At 39.0% G+C, this 18,218-nt stretch overlaps 2 protein-coding genes across 9 annotated transcripts in view; one reads left to right on the top strand and one right to left on the bottom strand.

The window, feature by feature from the left end:
• Positions 1–7,683, top strand: part of Osmr (oncostatin M receptor) — a 65,808-nt gene extending 58,125 nt beyond the window's left edge. For all 5 annotated transcript variants that reach the window (XM_027401341.2, XM_027401344.2, XM_027401345.2 and 2 more), the window contains 3 exons: positions 4,263–4,344; positions 4,759–4,831; positions 5,496–7,683. In XM_027401341.2, the coding sequence (XP_027257142.1) occupies positions 4,263–4,344; positions 4,759–4,831; positions 5,496–6,056 (716 nt within the window). In that variant the 3' untranslated portion in view covers positions 6,057–7,683. The remainder of the gene's footprint in view (positions 1–4,262; positions 4,345–4,758; positions 4,832–5,495) is intronic.
• Positions 7,684–11,317: 3,634 nt separating this feature from the next.
• The window catches only part of Rictor (RPTOR independent companion of MTOR complex 2), a 107,689-nt gene continuing 100,788 nt past the window's right edge, over positions 11,318–18,218 (bottom strand). For all 4 annotated transcript variants that reach the window (XM_027401347.2, XM_027401348.2, XM_027401349.2 and 1 more), the window contains 4 exons: positions 17,243–17,398; positions 16,777–16,900; positions 15,736–15,874; positions 11,318–15,616 (listed from right to left, as the gene is read on the bottom strand). In XM_027401347.2, the coding sequence (XP_027257148.1) occupies positions 15,542–15,616; positions 15,736–15,874; positions 16,777–16,900; positions 17,243–17,398 (494 nt within the window). In that variant the 3' untranslated portion in view covers positions 11,318–15,541. The remainder of the gene's footprint in view (positions 15,617–15,735; positions 15,875–16,776; positions 16,901–17,242; positions 17,399–18,218) is intronic.

Raw genomic sequence — 18,218 nt, 5'->3', positions numbered from 1 at the left:
AGATTTGAGCCAATGGTTTACAGTATTTGAGCACTGCTGCCACTTTGAAGTAATTTTGTTGGATGGGGAGATGATTTTTTGAGATTGGGGTGTCATGTAGTACAGGCTACATAACTAAGGATGAACTTGAACTCATGATCCTCCTGCCTCCACTTACCGAATGCTGGAATGCCATGACCAAGTCTTAGCATGAGTTTTAAATTTATTTCTATATTATTTTCCCTCCACCTTCTGAATTTATTTGATTTGTGCACAAAATGATAACTTTATATTTTTAAGATTTCATTAATCTTTGTGGTAAACCTTATGACCTTAGCCTTATTAATTGTATTGACTGTTATTAATAAGAACATATTTCAATTATTCACAACTTCCCTGACACACTGTATTTATTAAAACAGAATGTTATGTGAGTTTGCTAACCACACCTCAGCCCTTGTTACTTGGGAATGGGAAAAATTTACATTTACTAGAAGGAGACTTGTTTGATAAAAAAAAACATAAAAATGAACAAAAATACCAAAAAAAAAATACAATGTGGAAATTCCAAGTTGTGCAGAATTTTTCGCTCATTTTGTGGTACCATTTAACAACAGGTCCCTCTCTTTGTGAACTGGTACTTTGTCTTTGAATGGTGACTAGAGTACTAAATAAAGATAATGAGGCACAGAGGCCAGGAAGTCTATTTAGAGACTTCCCTGGTGCCCATCTCCACTATCATGTCTGCCTCTGCTTCTGAACATTTGGAACTATGTTTCCCCTGGATTTAACAAGCACACTGGCTTCAGCTGTTTCCCCACCAAATGATGTTCAACTTAAGATGCCTTTGGATTGATGAGGTGTAAAAGCAGGACAAGCTCAGAAGAAGATGCTCCTTCCATTTTGATCTTTTTCCAGGCTGGTGAAAGGCTGGATGGTGGCACAAGCCACAGCTCCAACCCCCAGACCCATCCAGAGGGTGCCCAGTAGGTGCCTCTGCAGTAGGTAGCTGCTGGGAAGCCAGGTTGTTAGTAGACTGGGTGAGTGGGATGCATCTTCTGCAGTACTTAAAACCTAGGGTCTGTTGTTGGGATGTAGAACTGGGAGTAACTTTTCAGCCTCAGTACAGAAGTAGGTTATATTCTGAAGTTTTGTTTTCAAAATTGACCTGAAAGTAGTTGAACTAAACTAAAACAAATGGAAAAAATCTCTCTCTCTCTCTCCCCCTCTCTCTTTCTCTCTCTCTTTTCAAGACAGGATTTCTCTGTGTAGCCCTGGATGTCCATAGGTAGGGAGAAAGTTGACATAAGCAACTTAGGAAAACTGGTAGCATTTGTGTCTTCTAAAGAAAGTGTGTGTTCAATGTGGAGCTTAGACCCTCATTTTTTGAAAAGAAATGTCTGTATACATTCCCACCCCAAACCACCTACAGACAACTATTAGAAATCCCACATTCATGAAGCTCACAAACTGGAAGTATCCATTCTCCATCCCCTGGGAAGGGTACATTACTCTGCTATAGTCACACAATGGAGTATCATAGAGTAATGGAAATACAATCTCTACAGTTATAAAATAACACAGTGAAACCTGCAAGTGAATAATGGCAGGTGTGAGTTCTGCTGTGCAGTTCTATTAGAGTGCAGAGAGAGAATGCTGTCACACTCTGAAAGGATTAGCCTATGGGTTGCTTGGAGATAAAGAGTGGCTGGGTTCCTGGGTGATGCTCCTCTTGCTCTGTATACTAGTTAGATGGGTGTGTCTAGGAGTGAAAACAGTGGTTTGTATGGCATCTCTGTCTCTCCCTTCAACCCCCACCCCCACACAGGCTGAATATGCTAAATGTGAAATTCCAAATTCCAAATCAAAACATTTTGAGGGCTACCATGCCATAAAAGGAAAATTCAACTTCAGGCCTTGTGTAATGGAACACACTGAATGTACTGCACAAAATTACCTCCAGGCTATACAATGGAGATGAATCTTGTATGAATTTTGTAATTAGACTCTCTTCATACATTTCACTACGAATATGCAAATATTCCCCAGTCCAAGGAATCTGAAATGCTAAAAGCCTCTGTCTCCAAGCATTTCTGATAGTGGATACTTGTCCTCTATTTATTCTTCAATAAAAAATATGTAAATCAATACTTTTTCCAAACTTTAAAACTGATTATAGCACTCAAAGGGCAGGTCTTGAGAGCAAGAATCCTCATCACACTAGTGTGGATCTCTACCCAGGCCATCCTCCCTTCTAAAACTGCAGCACTGTCCAACACCCAATGTCCCTCAACCCAAACCCAGTGTTCCCAAACCAATACCCAGTGTCTCCAAATCAACACCCAGCATCCCCAAACCAAGCTATTTTTTCTAGTCCAGGAAGTCCTGGGTAAGGAGTGAGAAGGGCAGGAAAAGCACACGTAGAATAGGACCACGTGTCCAAACACAGTGACCACATGTCCATACACAGTGTCCACATGTCCATACACAGTGTCCACGTGTCCATACACAGTGACCTCAGAACCTTCCAAGTCATTTGCTTAGGAGGTTGATTACACACAACTGAGTGATTGATTCGTTGAATTGCAAGCAACTGAAACAAGGAGACGATTTTAAAAAAAATAGTAATGTTTGATATATTTGAGAAATAAAGCAGAATTATTGAAGGAGTCTAAGATGGACACAGGTAATTTAATGTAAGACTAACTACAAGTCTTGTCTCTAAGTCCAGTCTGCAGCCCACAAGTCACATGTGTAGTTGGTTGTTTTTTGACTCTTTGGGGGCCCACCACCCAGCTCCCAAATAAAGTCACTGAGACTTATTCTTATTTAAGAATGCCTGGCCCAGCTTGGCTTGTTTCTAGCCAGTTTTGCTAACTTAAATTATCCTGTCTACCTTTTGCCTCTGGGCTTTCACCTTTCTCTATTTCTGTATTTCTTTTCTTTCCTTGTTATCCTGTGGCTGGCCCGTGGCATCCTCTTTTCCTCCTTTTCTCATTTCTCCCCTTCTCTTTCGAGCCTAGATTTCTCCACTCTTCTCCTAGACCCACCTATCCCTCTCCTGCCTTACTATTGGCTACTCAGCTCTTTATTAGACCAGCCAGTTTTTTTAGGCAGGCAAAGTAACACAGCTTCAAAGAGTTGAACAAATTCAACATTAAAAAAATGCAACACATCTTTGCATCATTAAACTAATATTCCACAGCATAAAAGAATGTAACACATCTTAAGTATTCCACAACACACATGTACCCCAGGACAGTTCCGAATGTAGCCCAATTTACTTAAAATATTGTGACTTTTTAATGTGTGTGTGTGTTTGTGTGTGTGTGTTTGTGTGTGTGTGTGTGTGTGTGTGTGTGTGTGTGTGTGTGTGTGTGTGTTTATACTCCATTGCTTAGTTCCTGAGTGTGAAATTTGTAGGTAACAATGTTGTCACAATATCAAAAGGTAGGAAGTCCTGAGCCCAAGCAGTTTTTAATGTATGATAAGCACCTTAGAGCTTCTGTGGCAGACAAGCATTTGTCTTCTGACTGGGGTCCCATGTCAGCATGACTTGGATGACGGGGCCCCCCTGACCTCCGGGCTTGGGTCTAATGGAGATATGTGTCTTTTAAAGTCATGTGCTCTCTGGTAAAGGGCAGCAGTAAGTACATGAAAAGTCTTCTTTTCAAGGTGGATGAATGAGGAGAATGCCTGTGCAAACATAATGAAGCCCTTACCTAGATCACAGCTATCAGCCATCGGTCATCATACTGGCCCAACTAAGGAACGGAGTCAGTCCTCACTGAGAGGCAGGAAAGTACTCCCACCTACTACAAAGCTTGGGTGGGGAGTGAGGAACCAGGCAGCTATGCTCTATCCTATCAGACTTAATGTGTTTGACCTATGGAGTGTTGACTCACAGCAAAAGGCTCCCTGCACTGGTTAGTGTCTCATAGTTGACTTTGAACTCCTGCGGGTTAGAGGAGTGTTAAAGGTATGCATCCCCATACCCAGCTTAGTTGGTCTTTTCTCTTCCGAGTCAGGGAGAAGTCAGAATGAATTTTCCCTGTAAGTTTCACCCAGTTGAATTTTTATAAATCTAATTAATAAGACTTATTTATTCATGAGAAGTAAGTTTTCAGAACTAAACTCATTTAAAAAACTCATATTGCATCTGGCATAAATACATATATTTGAGGAGCAGTAAGCATGGAAAATTCTTCACCCTCATACCCTTTTATTCTTTCAAGGAGTCCAGTGCATATGTGAAAATGATCCCTTTCCTTCTTGTTCTTTAGCCAACATGCTGCTGAAGATCATATTACCCATGACTCTCTGTGTCTTGCTCATCATCATTGCGTGCTACTGGAAAAGCCAGTGGTAAGTGAAGAGGGAGCTTTTAGAGACAAACCATGAAACAGAAATGATATGCAATAATATGGGGAAAGAACAATGAAAAGGTTCAAGAAATGTAGGTGAGCATATGTATGTAATGTGGTGGACAATTTTGCCTTCTGGATCAGTAAACTGGGAAAAGAACCACTTCAAACTTTGCTCCATGGCTGTAGTTATTTATGCCACCTTATGCTTGGCAGCAATCTCTTTGTATATGCTTTATATACAAAGAGCAAAGGAATGCCTGCAACAATACTGTATTCATGCATCCTACGATATGGAAATTAAAGCAAGGAAGTGTTATGTCCTTTGCTTCATAGAGGATCCTTCGGAGCTCTCACTCCTAACATTCCACTGAATTGTGCATTTGTTCTCAATTTCATTGTTCTGTTCTTCTAGGGTGAAGGAGAAGTGTTATCCTGACATTCCGAATCCATACAAGAGCAGCATCCTGTCACTGATAAAATCCAAGGTAAATGTGGGTATGTTGTATGTTTAACAGGTGAAGGACTAATCCAGGCACATTCCTGTAATCCCAACCTTTGGAGGGTAAAGGGTAAAGGGGATCTTCGTGAATTTGAGGCCAGTCTGGGCTATATACTTAGTTCTAAGCCTTCCATACTACACAGTGGGACTCTCTCAAAAACCCAGAGTGAGTAAATCCTTCCATGCTACACAATGGGACTCTCTCTCAAAAGCCCAAAGAGTGAGTGAATGAGTTTGGGGCTTCATTGAACAAGGTTTCTTATATCTCTTCAGGAAAAGATAATAAATTAAGAGGCACAAACACAGCCATCAGACGGGCAATTGGATGAACTAGCTCAGTGGCAGAGTGCTTGCTTGCCTAGCATGAGTAAAGCCCTGGTTTTGATCCCAACATAGACCAAACAAACATGATTGTGTCTTGCTCATTGTGGACTACCAGAAAAGTCAGTGGATAAGAAATCCTTTATCCAATGGGGAGTCAGACATGAACTCCTGCAATAGAAATGATCTCTTCTGCCCTGGCTTTTGTCACAACCTTCAAGTTAACATGTGGCAGGAAGGAATGGGAAGCACTCAGTGCACACTACATACATGATGCACTTGGATACTCCCATAGATACATTGATATTACTTGTTTGATTCCTTTGCAGAAGAATGCCCACTTAATAATGAATGTCAAAGACTGCATTCCAGATGTCCTTGAAGTTATAAACAAGGTAGAAGGCCCCAAGACACAGTGCATAGTCTCTGGGAACCCACACAATGAAGATGTATCCATGAAGCCTCCCTCCTCAGTGCCAACAGAAGATGGTTCCTCTGGCTCTGTGCCCTTCTTCTTCTTCGAGAATTTTACTTATGATCAGTCAGCTTTTGATTCTGGTTCCCATGGCCTCATTCCAGGACCCCTAAAAGACACCCCATGTCAGCTTGGACTATTGACCCCACCTGAGAAGTTACTAAATGTTCTAGAAAAAGACTACATGAAGTCCCTGGCAGAAAGCCCAACTGAAGAAACTAGCTTGATTTATGTGTCTCAGCTGGCTTCACCCATGGGTGGAGACAAGGACAGTCTTGCCACAAATCCACCCATGCCAGGGCACTGTTCAGAATACAAAATGCAAATGGCAGTGCCGGGGAGACTCCCATCACTTGCTCTGAGTGAGAATAACAGCCTGACCTCAGAGATACTTTTAGGTCAAGGTGAACAGTAAAGTTAACTACCACCAACCCAATTCATACACTACAGGCACTTTTGGGGATGTGACTGGTACCATGCCATCACCATGTGCCCTGGTTCTTGACTCCAGGAGCACCCATTATCTGCAGCACTAATTTATAAAAGATCATTAGGCTGACAGAATAAAGACCAGAGCTATACAACTTGGCATTTGCCCTAAAGGCTTCCTTAGAAATGGCACATGCTGACCTTGCTATTATCTGCTCCAGGCTCACCCTAACACAGGACCCCTAACCCTGACATAGGATATTCATCAGCGATTTCACAGACCCTATTTACTCAGGACTTCGCAAAGTGGCAGTGGTCCTAGGATTTTGGTTTGCAGTGAGAGAACATCTTCATGTAAACTTGACCTAATGTTTACTATTTTAAGGATAAAGCAGTTGGATTAAATGCTTTGATTAATGCCACAAGAGATTTATTACTCCTATTTTGTAGACTTATCACATTTAATGAAAGGTTACAAACTAGATTTTGGCCTTGCCTTGAAGTGAATTTGTAGTCATGGATAAAGTAAAGTAACTGTTGGTGCCTACACTGAACCTAACAGGTAGGACGTATGAATGGGACAGGAAGTCTTGACAGGTTTCCTGCCATCCAACTTACTGTGGTAAAACAGGATCAAAAAGAGCTCCAGACTTGGTGTGCTGGTGACAGCAGCCTGTTCAGTAGACTCCAGTCTTCCTCCTTAATTTTTGACTACCTCAGAATAGAAAAAAAGGACATTTCATTGAGTGATTCCTTTTACATTTAATGTCCCCACCCCAAAGCTGTATCTAAATGATCTATTTCCACACATTGTCTGGTTCAATAGAATTCTCATTTTCATTCCTGTCATGCTATATTGCCGCAATATTGGGTATAACTTAGCTTTAAAATGTTCTATGGAGTTAGAAGTTAGTTTAGTGTTGTCCCCAAAGCATGTCTTCTCAGACAATACACTTGGTCCTACCTGTGGCTTCTACATCAAGATCCAGCCAACTCTAGGAAGAAAACATTATTTTTAGATAAGGCTTGGACTCCCATGGAGCTTGGTAGCAGCCTAGCTCCTGTAAACAATCTCAGGAAGGTGCTATATGTAATAGCCGGACACATACATGTGTTCAATACATTAGTTTCTTCCTCTTGATGCTTGTCACATTGTAAAATAAGATAGAGACTTTTGTCTTGTTTACTGTGAATATGGTGGAAGAATGACTTTGTGCACATGCATGGCTGTTACCAATACTGCAGCAATATCCATGTGGCATGTGGCCTCAACATAGCTAACACCAACCATGAATGATCTGTTAAAGCTGTCCTGTCTTTTCTTGCCTATAACCAAGCCTTTTGATAGAGAAAATGGTTCTGAACTAACCTAGTACCAGACAGTATCCCGAACAGTCTAGTTTGGAGGTGACTTTGGTCAGTACTGCCAATACCATGTCTGTTTTTCTGTCAATGTATTTCTAACTGGAAACTTGTACCCAGAAACGTTAATAACATTGATTTGTAAATGTTTTCTTTCATCTCAATTTTGTTTAAAAAATAATCCATAAAACATTAAAGTTATTTTTGCTGTTTTGATAATGCTCAAATTAAAGCATCCATTGTTTTCACAATCCCATTGTTTTAATTCCCTCAACAGAACAAAAACTTAAGTCAATAAATCTCCTCATAAACTTAACAAAAATGTAAACTTCTAGGTACCCCTTCAATCTAAAAAGGGTCTCTTCAGCACTGACTTGGAATCCACACATTTCATCCATTCCTGGATGAAGTCAAACACTTCCAGGCGCCTTTCTTCCCTCTCATGGTCCCCTTCCTGTGTTCCCGTTACAGTCCAACAGCAACAAACTAAATCTAGACATTGAAAGGAAAGTGATATTTTGCTAAGTCTGGCTTATTTTAGTACCATAATGACCTCCAGTTCCACCCATTTTCCTGCAAATGTCTTATACTCGTTAGAGCTGAATAAACCCCATTGTGAAAAAAAACCCATTTTCTTTATTCATCTACTTACTGATGGCTCCCTAGGCTGGTTCCTATCTTAGCTCTTGTGAACAGAGCAGCAGTGAACATGGATATGCAAATTCTGCGCTATGCTGATGTAAGAGCCCTTCAGGTGTACATGCAGAAGTGGTAGAACTCGGTCATATGGCAGATCTCCTTTTAATTTAAGGAACCACCACACTGACATCCATAGTGGTTGCTATTTACACTTCCACCAGTAGGGCAACAGTGTATCCTATTCCTCTTCCCCCACATCGCCACCAACATGTTTTCTTTCTCCATAGCAGGGATTCTTCTGGCTTGAGCTGGAATCTCAAAGCATTTTAATTTGCCTTTTCCTGATGGCTAAGGTTCAGATAATTCTTTTTTCTCTTCTAAAAGTGTCTACTCAGCTCATCAGCCCATTATTGACTTTTAGATGATTTAATTTTTGAGAATATATATATATATATATATATATATATATATATATATATATATGTACTCCAGGAGAAAATTCTTAGATCTGAGAAACACATTCGGCAAGTTCCAGGATACAAAACCAACATAACCAACATCTAAAAATCCAGTAGCATTTCTATATTCCAATAATGAACTTGTAGAGAAAGAAATCAGAGAAAAGCCTCATCCATAACTTTTTTGTTTTTTATTATTTTATGTACATTGGTGTTTTGCCTACATGCATGTCTGTGTAAGGGTGTCAGGTTCCCTGAAACTGGAGTTGTGTGTCACTATGTGGGTGCTGGGAATTGAACTCAGGACCTTGGAAGACCAGTCAGTGCTCTTAACTGCTGAGCCATCTCTCCAGCCCCCATAACTAACTTTTAAAAACCCTTAAAGAGAAAGACCTGTCATTATCCTGAATTAGTAGAATGCTGTAAAAAATGGTTGTGTTACTCAATGTGATTACATGTCCAATGGAATTCTCATCAAAGTTCAAATGCATTCCTCATAGAACCAGATAAAATAATCCTAAAATTTATATGAAAGTAAAAAACACTGAATACCCAAAGCAATCTTAGCTGGAGACATCACAATATCTGACCATAAACTATTATACACTCCAGGCCACATAAACATAAGCATATGATATGGGCACAAAAAAAAGACACAGAGTATTGAGATAAAGTAGAGGACTTGGAAACCCACACAGCTACAGCTACCTAATATTTGACAAAGGTATAAAAAATACATGAAAAGACAGGCTCTGTTTCACATCCTTAAGATTGAAATTAGATCCCATCTCTTTCACTTTGTACAAAAATCAATCAGTGGATCAAAGACCCCAATGTAAGACCGGAAACTCTGAAACTGCTAGAACACATCAATAAAACATGTCAAGATAGAGGCATTGGCCAGCACTTTCTGAAAGGACTGACAGCAGAGGAGACAATTCCAAGAACTGATAGATGGGATTACATGAGCTAAATGTTCCTGCACTGCAATAGTATCCCTCCATAGAGAATGGGCTCCCAAAGTCTGTTTGTGCACTAGGGATAAACACTGTCTCTATTGTTAGAGGTCCCATAGACTACCCAGGCCTCCTAGCTGGCACCCACATTCAGAAGGCTTGGTTCAGTCCCAATGCTGGGTTCCCCAGCTTTAAGACTAGAGTCTCTGTGCTCTCACTAGGTCAGATTAACTGTTTCTGTGATGTGACAGACTTTGAAGATTCCCCCACGGAAGGTCTCACTATCCTTGGGGAGTAGGTGATGGGAGGGTTGGAGGAGGGCGAGGGAATGGGGGGATTGATATGTAAAATATATTTTTAAAAAGTCCCTATACAGCAAACAATCAGCAGACAGCATGCAGAGTGTGAGACAGGTTTCCTGGAGCCCATCGGCCATAGTCGAATCATGATCTAAGTTCATCAAGAGACCCTATCTGAGAAAAAAAGTGGGAGTGATTTAAATATTTGACCTTGGCCTCCATATGTAAAAAGATGTCCACGTATAGTCTCTCTCTCTCTCTCTCTCTCTCTCTCTCTGTGTGTGTGTGTGTGTGAGAGAGAGATTGTCATGGTTAATCTCATTTTCAAAGTGTGCACTTATAAGAACACCAAGTTGAATTAGACTTAAGGTCGAGTCTATGAGCTGTTGGTTAAGCTTGCTTTGTCTCAAAGCTCTTAGAAGATATTGCATGGAGTGATTTCAGAACCCTTAAAGATAAAATGGAGATGGAAAGTCCTCAGAATTAGCAAACAAGACCATGAGTTATCTCCAATTAAAAGGACTAAATGTATGAAGTTGGCCTAGGGCTACTAAGAAAACCACATGTGGATGCTGGGAATTGAACCTAGGTCCTCTGAGAAGAGTCAGTGCTCTTAACCACTGAGCTATCTCTGTAGCCACTTGAATACTTTTATATGGTAAAGCTTTAAAAATAAAGACTATCGTTTTCTTATTCTACTGTAAATTAGGCATGTTTTTCATTTTACAATTCTGATTTACAGTATCAGATGAGACCAATGATACATACATACAGATGTCCATAGGCCTGGAACAAGTTTGCTTAAGGTGGGGAATATATTTCAGCAACTTTAACAGACAATGGCTTTTTTATTATTATTATTTAGAAACAATCATTTTACATATCAATCCTCCCATACCCACTACAAATCCCCCACCCCTTCCCCAAGGATGGTGAGGCCTTCCATTTGGGGGAGGGCCTAGGCCCTCCTCCCTGTATCTGGGCTGAAATAGTATCCCTCCATAGGGAATGGACTCCCAAAGTCCATTTGTGCACTACAGATAAATACTGGTTCGACTGTTAGAGGTCCCATAGCCTGCCCAGGCCTCCTAACTGGCACCCACATTCAGAGGGTTTGGTTCAGTCCAATGCTGGTTCCCCAGCTTTACGACTGGCAGACCGTGATTTTCACACTCAATTTCTCAGCTAGCCTCTCTGCTCAGGCCAGTGTGTGCTCACTCCATCTCCATGTCATTTTCTTACGACCTCAGAAAGTCCAAAGTCCTTCTAGCTAAAGCCATTTCTATTTCCAAATCATTCACAATAAGGAATAAAGATTAAAAAGTTTAGTATGTCAGATTAAATTCTGAAGAATGCCAAGGAAGTACAATTACTTAAAATTGGGAGCAGCCCCCTTTCACGGTACAAGATCATCCTCATTTGAAGGATCAAAAAGCCATGTGTCCTGGAAATTGCACTGTCAACATCAGTATCATGTGATTCAAGTCAAGGCCCAGTGACACACATTTTCAAATAAAGCAACAATGCCACAAGTTTAACAATTTTAAGTACATTTTATTAACAATGAATCCCTTTGATAAGATTGTTTCAGGAGGCTTTAATGCCCTTAACATAAACTGTACACATTATACAAAAACAATAAAACCACAACAACAACAAAATCAAGGTGAGCAAAACCATTTGGGAACAAATCTTATTTAAATTATACACAACTCAATGAAATATTCTTAAGGAAAATATATAAATACTTTTTCTTTCTATGTTACAGTTATACAATATAAATCAGATTTCAATGTCTGTTCAGTGACCTACAAACACCAGAACCTCCAAAAATGTAGCAGCGTATTACTAAATAAAAAAAAAAAAAAGTCATGTGGTCAGAGAGCATTGAATCTGAGATTCTCTTTATGATCCCTTACCACTTTTCAAAGCTAATTTAATTTACATCATTTGTTTCACAATGCATTGTTAGGGTTTCTGACAGGCCAGTAATGGAACATTTTTCAACAATCATACATAAAAAATTTTTACTATTCCCTCTCTGCCCCAAGACTTTACATTTTGTGCTAGACCAACCTAGTTAAATGGGAAAATTGTAAGATGTTTCCTTTTTGGCATATTTTAATTTTAGGTATCTTGTAGAGTCAAATGTGCAATCCATGCTTCTGTGGCAGAGTTATCCACCTAACTATAAAAATACTCCAAAGGGGAGGAATCCCACATTCTGTGAGTCGTATAAATGTACTAGAAATGAAAACCCCATGGGGACCTGTAATTAAAAGAAAAAGGCTCCTGGAAAGCCCTGTGCAGACTGCTGTGTCCTTCATAAGTTCACTGGCATGCCTGAAGTGGGACTCGGTGTAGTGACACTCTCGAGGTTAATATGGGAACAACAGACTCTGCCAGTACGGAGGAAATGGAGCTCTTTGCCAACCCACACTTAGGTTCATTACAAGCAGCTTTTCTTAGAAGTCTCTCAAACAATTCTACTTTTCTTTCATGGATTGTGAATTTGAGACAAAATGGAAGTCAAAGTCTAAGGGGGGGGGAAACCTTACTTCCAAAATACATTTCCCAAGTGGTCACAAATTCTTCTCACACAAAATTAGCACCTCACTCTTACCACACAAGAATAAGTGCAATTATAATTTGAATAACAGACAATTTTGTTTCTTATTGCTTAATGATCTGTGCTTTGATATGGGGCATAAAAGGCATCCTCTGAAAGGAATGAAAAATTTTTTTTATATAAATAGCAGTAGACAAATCCAAATAAACAGTGACATCCCACTTTGAACACTCCACCATGGTGACATGGAATTCAAGCTTTAACCATCTCAAGCTCTGGACAAGAGGGGAATGCTGCTGAAAACATTGCTTCCAGTGACCTGATGTCACCATAGCAACAATGCATGCAGTTTCAACAGCCTTGCAATATCACTGTCTCAGGGATGTCTATTCATTACTCTTTATTAGAAACACTTAAGTTAGGGAGAACACTTTCCTCCTCCAATATACCCTAAGCACAAACAGAAAATAAAAGGACAAGAAATTTTAGAGCCTATTTTATTATAAATACTAAATTTCTCCTTATTTGTCAGTATTTACTTAGTATGTGAAGCTGAAATCTGTTCTTGAAAAAAATTCAATTAGAAATGACAATTTACAATTAGAAATTCACAGTTTACAACCAGCTTAACTGTTCAAACTCCTCCAAATTATTAAATAATTACCAATAATACAAATTTATGTGACTAAGATTAATTCTAAACTCTTGAAAAACTACAGTATTGACATTATTTTGGTAAAATCTATTATTTATAGATGATTTCTCAATGATTTCTATTACCATTGACATCATTCATCATTCCTAATCTGCTACAATTTAATAGTCATAAAACACCTACACTAATCACTTGGCACTGCATGTAGTTTTCATCATGAAAGTCTACTTTTATACAAGTAAGTACTTAAAGGAAATGTATTACACCTCCTGGTGAAATCATGGTTAAACCACATAGCACTATAAATTTAAGTATAGACAATTTACTCCAATAGACTGATCATCACAAAGCTCCGATATCTTCCCAAAGTAAGTGCTATAGGCAGACATGATCGAACACACACACACACACACACACACACACACACACACACACACACACACACTCCTCTTTCAAAGTAACAATCAAAACAAACACCTGCTTAGGACACTAGGCACAGTCTTAATTTAAGGATGGCTGACTTAGGTGCGCAGGATAGGGAATAGTTTTGTGTGATGGAAAACAAAAATAGTTACTGTTTATTTTTGAGGGATGAAACCACAGATTTTATACTCTATGTTAACTGAGGTAGTGTTTAAAATGAATGTCTAAAATGTTAATCCCATTATGAGTAAGACTACATTCCTTCCTTTGGAATTGTAACCACTATTTGGTCTAGTATCTCTGACATTTGGTTCTCTGGAAAGGCAGTTTTATTATCCAAGACCAAAGACCAACGTGATAGGCAATGCTCTTAGAAGTACTGTTGACATTTAAATAAACACTTGGGTTCAGTGATGAAGTTCAAAGTTTTACCCTCACTGGATTTTCTGAGTAAAGGAGAAGAACCGTGTTGTAACATGAGCAGCAGCTTAGAGCCCTTGTCTGCTTTATCGTCATGGAAGTTGCCACACAGTGCATGTAAGAACAACTTGCTGAAGTGCAGTCAGAGGAGTTAGGAGGGAGATGAAATGCTTCATCCTAGTGGGAGCTTTCAGTGCCAGTTAAAAAAAAAATCTCTGTGAGTTCTGTTTCCCAGGTCTCGAAAACAAGCCCATTATGAAAAGGGTGTACAACATGGGAAAACATGGACTGATGTCTATGACGGTGTTCAAGCTTATGTGTAACTGTAAAACAGTCTACACAAAGCAGTTACAAAAGGGTCCTAGGCAATCCAGCTGGATGTTTTTGTTCTGTACATATGATTCCAAGAAAGATAACCCTTTCACTCACAAGCATTCTAGAAATGATGTTCATGCTACTTTATGTACAAATTTGCATATTTAATTTCTGTAAAGATTTCCAAATATCTTTATACATACACAAATTAGACACACAAAACCCTGCCTTCATCAACTTCACATGTGATAAAGGCAATGACTATACTCAACTCACCTACAACTGCAATTATTTTGTGCAAAACAAGAACACTAACAAAAATGACATTGTCGCAGCTTTAAAATTTAGTGATTAAGGCTTTTCACCACAATTTTTAATCTTAATGAGTCTCAATGACTTTTTAAACACAAATATGGCTCTTTTTTTTAACATGGAATGTGTGAATTGTATTTAAGAGATTGGAAGTATCACTTAATGCTTTTCTTTGCTTTGGGTGCAGACTACTAATACTTGCTCAGTCTGTTTAAAGTGGTGATGAGAGGAGCTCATACAGATGGAAGTCCACTGGGGTTGTGTATGTATGTATGTAAATATATATATATATATATATATATATATATATATATATATATGCATTCTGGATATGGGAAGTATTTCCATTGAACTATTTATTTTAACCAACAACTGTAGTGAAAAACCTTAATTGGTACAATAACAATATATTGCAACAAACATGAAGAGATGGAAAACAAATAAGCATCTTTATGCAGTCTAACAATATAAAATAACTCTTAAGTTCCAATTGTTGAGGCTCTTCTTTTGCTCCGAGGTCAGAAACCTCTGAAGTAGTGTTACAAACATTAAGGAAATGTGGAAGGGCCAACGAAGCCCTCTTTACCAGCAGTTACAGCACAGCCTATGGGATAGCAGGATGCAGCCTCAGAGACAGTGACTCCTGGTTTCCATGAATTAGCTAACAAACAAGGCATCTTTTTGATTTACCCTTAAGAAGCATTCAGAAACAACTATGTGAAGGGTACTTCTTCATGTCCTGTTTTTGTTCCACCGCCATTATGCTTTTAAAATAAAAAAATAGAAAACCTATGTAGGTATTCAGTGCTTGGCTCTTGCATATGATGGGAACTGAATTAAAACTGTGGTAATGAATCACGAACCCGGAGAAGGGTCCAACAGGGAAGAGGAAGTTGGCTTGGTTAGGGACGACAGCAGTTGCAGCTGTTCTGTACCAATGACTGCTGGGACAGAAGACATTCCTGCCTCCCTGACAGCCAGTCAGTATTTCGTGAGGCCTTTAGGAAATCCACAAGTTTGGATAAATATATAGTGTCTAGCTATACACATCATAAATATGAGGTCAGGATTCATCAGATTCATCAACTATGGGTTGTTTTGGTGGAATTGCCAACACAGCCTCTGCTTCTTCATGCATCTAGGAAAAATGATAAATTGTTAATAAATAAAAATGGCATATAATGTAGATACACTCTTTCAACTTCTTCAAGTATAGAATAATTCTGGGAGACAAATTTCAGAAATAGTCTTACTTACTTGTAAAAATTGTACATCCTGAAATAACTCTTGTATGAACCTCCGGCATTGAAGTCTAAATGTGCAGTGTGCCAACAAATGAGAAACTTCAGAATAAAGGCATATGTCATCAAATGTTTGAGGATACTTCTCTTTAATTCTAAAATGAAAAGACAATGCTGTGATAATTTACTCATTTAACCCTTCAGAATATCACCTTCTGCTAATTTTTTCTCCAGATATTGACTGGATGGAATGTTAGGAGTGATGGCTTAGTAATATAGTGAGTTAGTTTGTCTGTCTCTTTTTCCCTTTTTTTGCTACAGGGTTTCATGTAGTCCAGGCATGCCTTGAACATGATTCCATGTCCCTAGCATCCCAGATCCTCCTGTCTCTGAGACCTCCCAAGTGCTGGGATTACGAGTATATGCCGCCAAACCTGGCTTATTACAAACTACTTCTATTTCATACTTCTTTTGAAAACCACTACTTTAAATAGCACAAATAGGGATGATTTTCTCAAAATCATTTTTTTTCATTTATCAGGCTGCTCTGAGTTAGAAAAACAATAAATATCCTAAATTTTTTCTTAAAAGAAGGAAAAGAGAAAAATAAACGATTTTAGCCTCACTTCTAAAACAGTTGGTCTTAGGTCTTCCTCACTTTCTTGAAATTTGATTGAGAAATCTAAAAAGCTTGTTTTTGTATTTGAGTTATAGCCACCAACAATTATGCCAGAAACTGAAATTTAGGAATTAAAAAAAATGTTTTATAGGTTTAACATAAATAAGTTATTTAACTTAAAACCCCAAATTTTACCAAGACTAAAAAAATGGGACAAGAGGGGTCCTGCTTTTAGATACAGTTTTCCATTTTTGCAGATTTGTTTGAAATTATTGCTGGATTCTCACTTTCTCTTCAATCTGCTCTCCAGACTAAGGTACCACAGTGAAGCAACTTTAAGCCCTATGTATAGAAGGCAGCTTGTGACTGCTGTTGTGCAAGTGTCTTCCTGCAATTTACAAAGTAGAACAAGCTCACAACCTTCACATAGTTACTCACGTCAAAAGCCCTGTTTCGTGACACTTGGTAGAAACTGAACTACTCAAATTGACGACTAATCTTAGCACTTCTTTACGAAGCAGGATACGGCACATTGGTGTATCATCTGGAATGGTTTTCACACCTGAAATGAAGACGTCAGTGTGAGGTCACTTATCATATCACAATGTAGAAATGACTATGGTTCACGGTTATTTATTTTCCAACTACAAAAGCAACTGAAATTGGAATCAACTGCACAAAATCTGCCAATGAAGTAGGGGCAAAGCTCTCATAGAAGTAGAGCACGGAGAGGGAACGGGCTATGAATGGCTGGCATAGGTGCAGTATTTAAGAGTCTGCTAAATGTCTTACACAGACCTGTTAGAGCTCTGAGACAACTGTACATTACAGTACATATGCTAGCAGGCAAAACCAACTGAATGCAGTTTTATTAAGGATGCAGAAACTGCATCTAAAGACTCACCCAGTAGCAGCTCTGTGCTTTTGGTGCTGCTGGCTGAGCCTTCCTGAGATGCACCGTCGCTGCATCCAGAAATCCCTGAGAACTTAGAGGGAACCACTTCTAAGGGATTGTGGATCGTCTGCTCACACCAATCAGAATACGGAATATCTTGAAGGTCTGAAGGTAAAAGCATTTCGATTAGAGCTCATTCCTGTGGTAGGACTGCACACTCTAAGAGAACTCCTTCCCTGTTCTCAACAATTTCTTTTCATTAAGATTTTTCAAAGTAAATCTAGACTGCTCAGATATTGAGAGTTCAAACAAGAGAACCTGCTATGTTCTAGAGTTGATTTTCCTAGTAAAAATGTAGGAATAAGTCATTAATTTTCAAGCAAATACGTATAAAAGAACACACCTTATTATCTTCTCTTCTCCCATCCTTTCTACCTCTATCTGAATGCCTCACCCAGCAGTAAATGCAATTAAAAGCATAATGTTATTTCAGACCTCTCCTATTTTAATTTTTCCTTCTTGTTCTTCTCTCCGTGCACTGTGCCCACGCTGGGATTCTGAAGTCCACCTAACATTAACATCTAAGCTAACATGCTTTTTTGGTTTAAAAATGCCCTGGCCATGGATCATCTGTATGGTTCAAAGGGTTAGAAGGGTGCTTGCTGCTAAGTCTTACTACCTGAATTCAACCCCAGGACCCACAGGGTGGAAGGAGAAAACTGACTGCAATCAGTTGTCTTCTGATCTTCAAGGTCCTGTGGTACATGTACCATGATACACATGGTACATAAACACAGGAACAAATAAAAATGTAATTTAAAAAATCCCTAGGTATTACAATCAATGATGAAAACAAATGTGAAAAAAACTGTTGATCATCCTTTCAGGATAACACTGGACATCCTACAACAATCAGACAAGCTTAGTGCTACATAACGCAATGGAAGTTAGTTAAGCATTCACTCCGCTCATGAAAAATATAACT

The sequence above is a fragment of the Cricetulus griseus genome, chromosome 2 (genome assembly GCF_003668045.3).
Source record: "Cricetulus griseus strain 17A/GY chromosome 2, alternate assembly CriGri-PICRH-1.0, whole genome shotgun sequence".
NCBI classification, from domain to species: Eukaryota; Metazoa; Chordata; class Mammalia; order Rodentia; family Cricetidae; genus Cricetulus; species Cricetulus griseus.
This window is presented reverse-complemented; position numbering and strand designations above follow the sequence as displayed.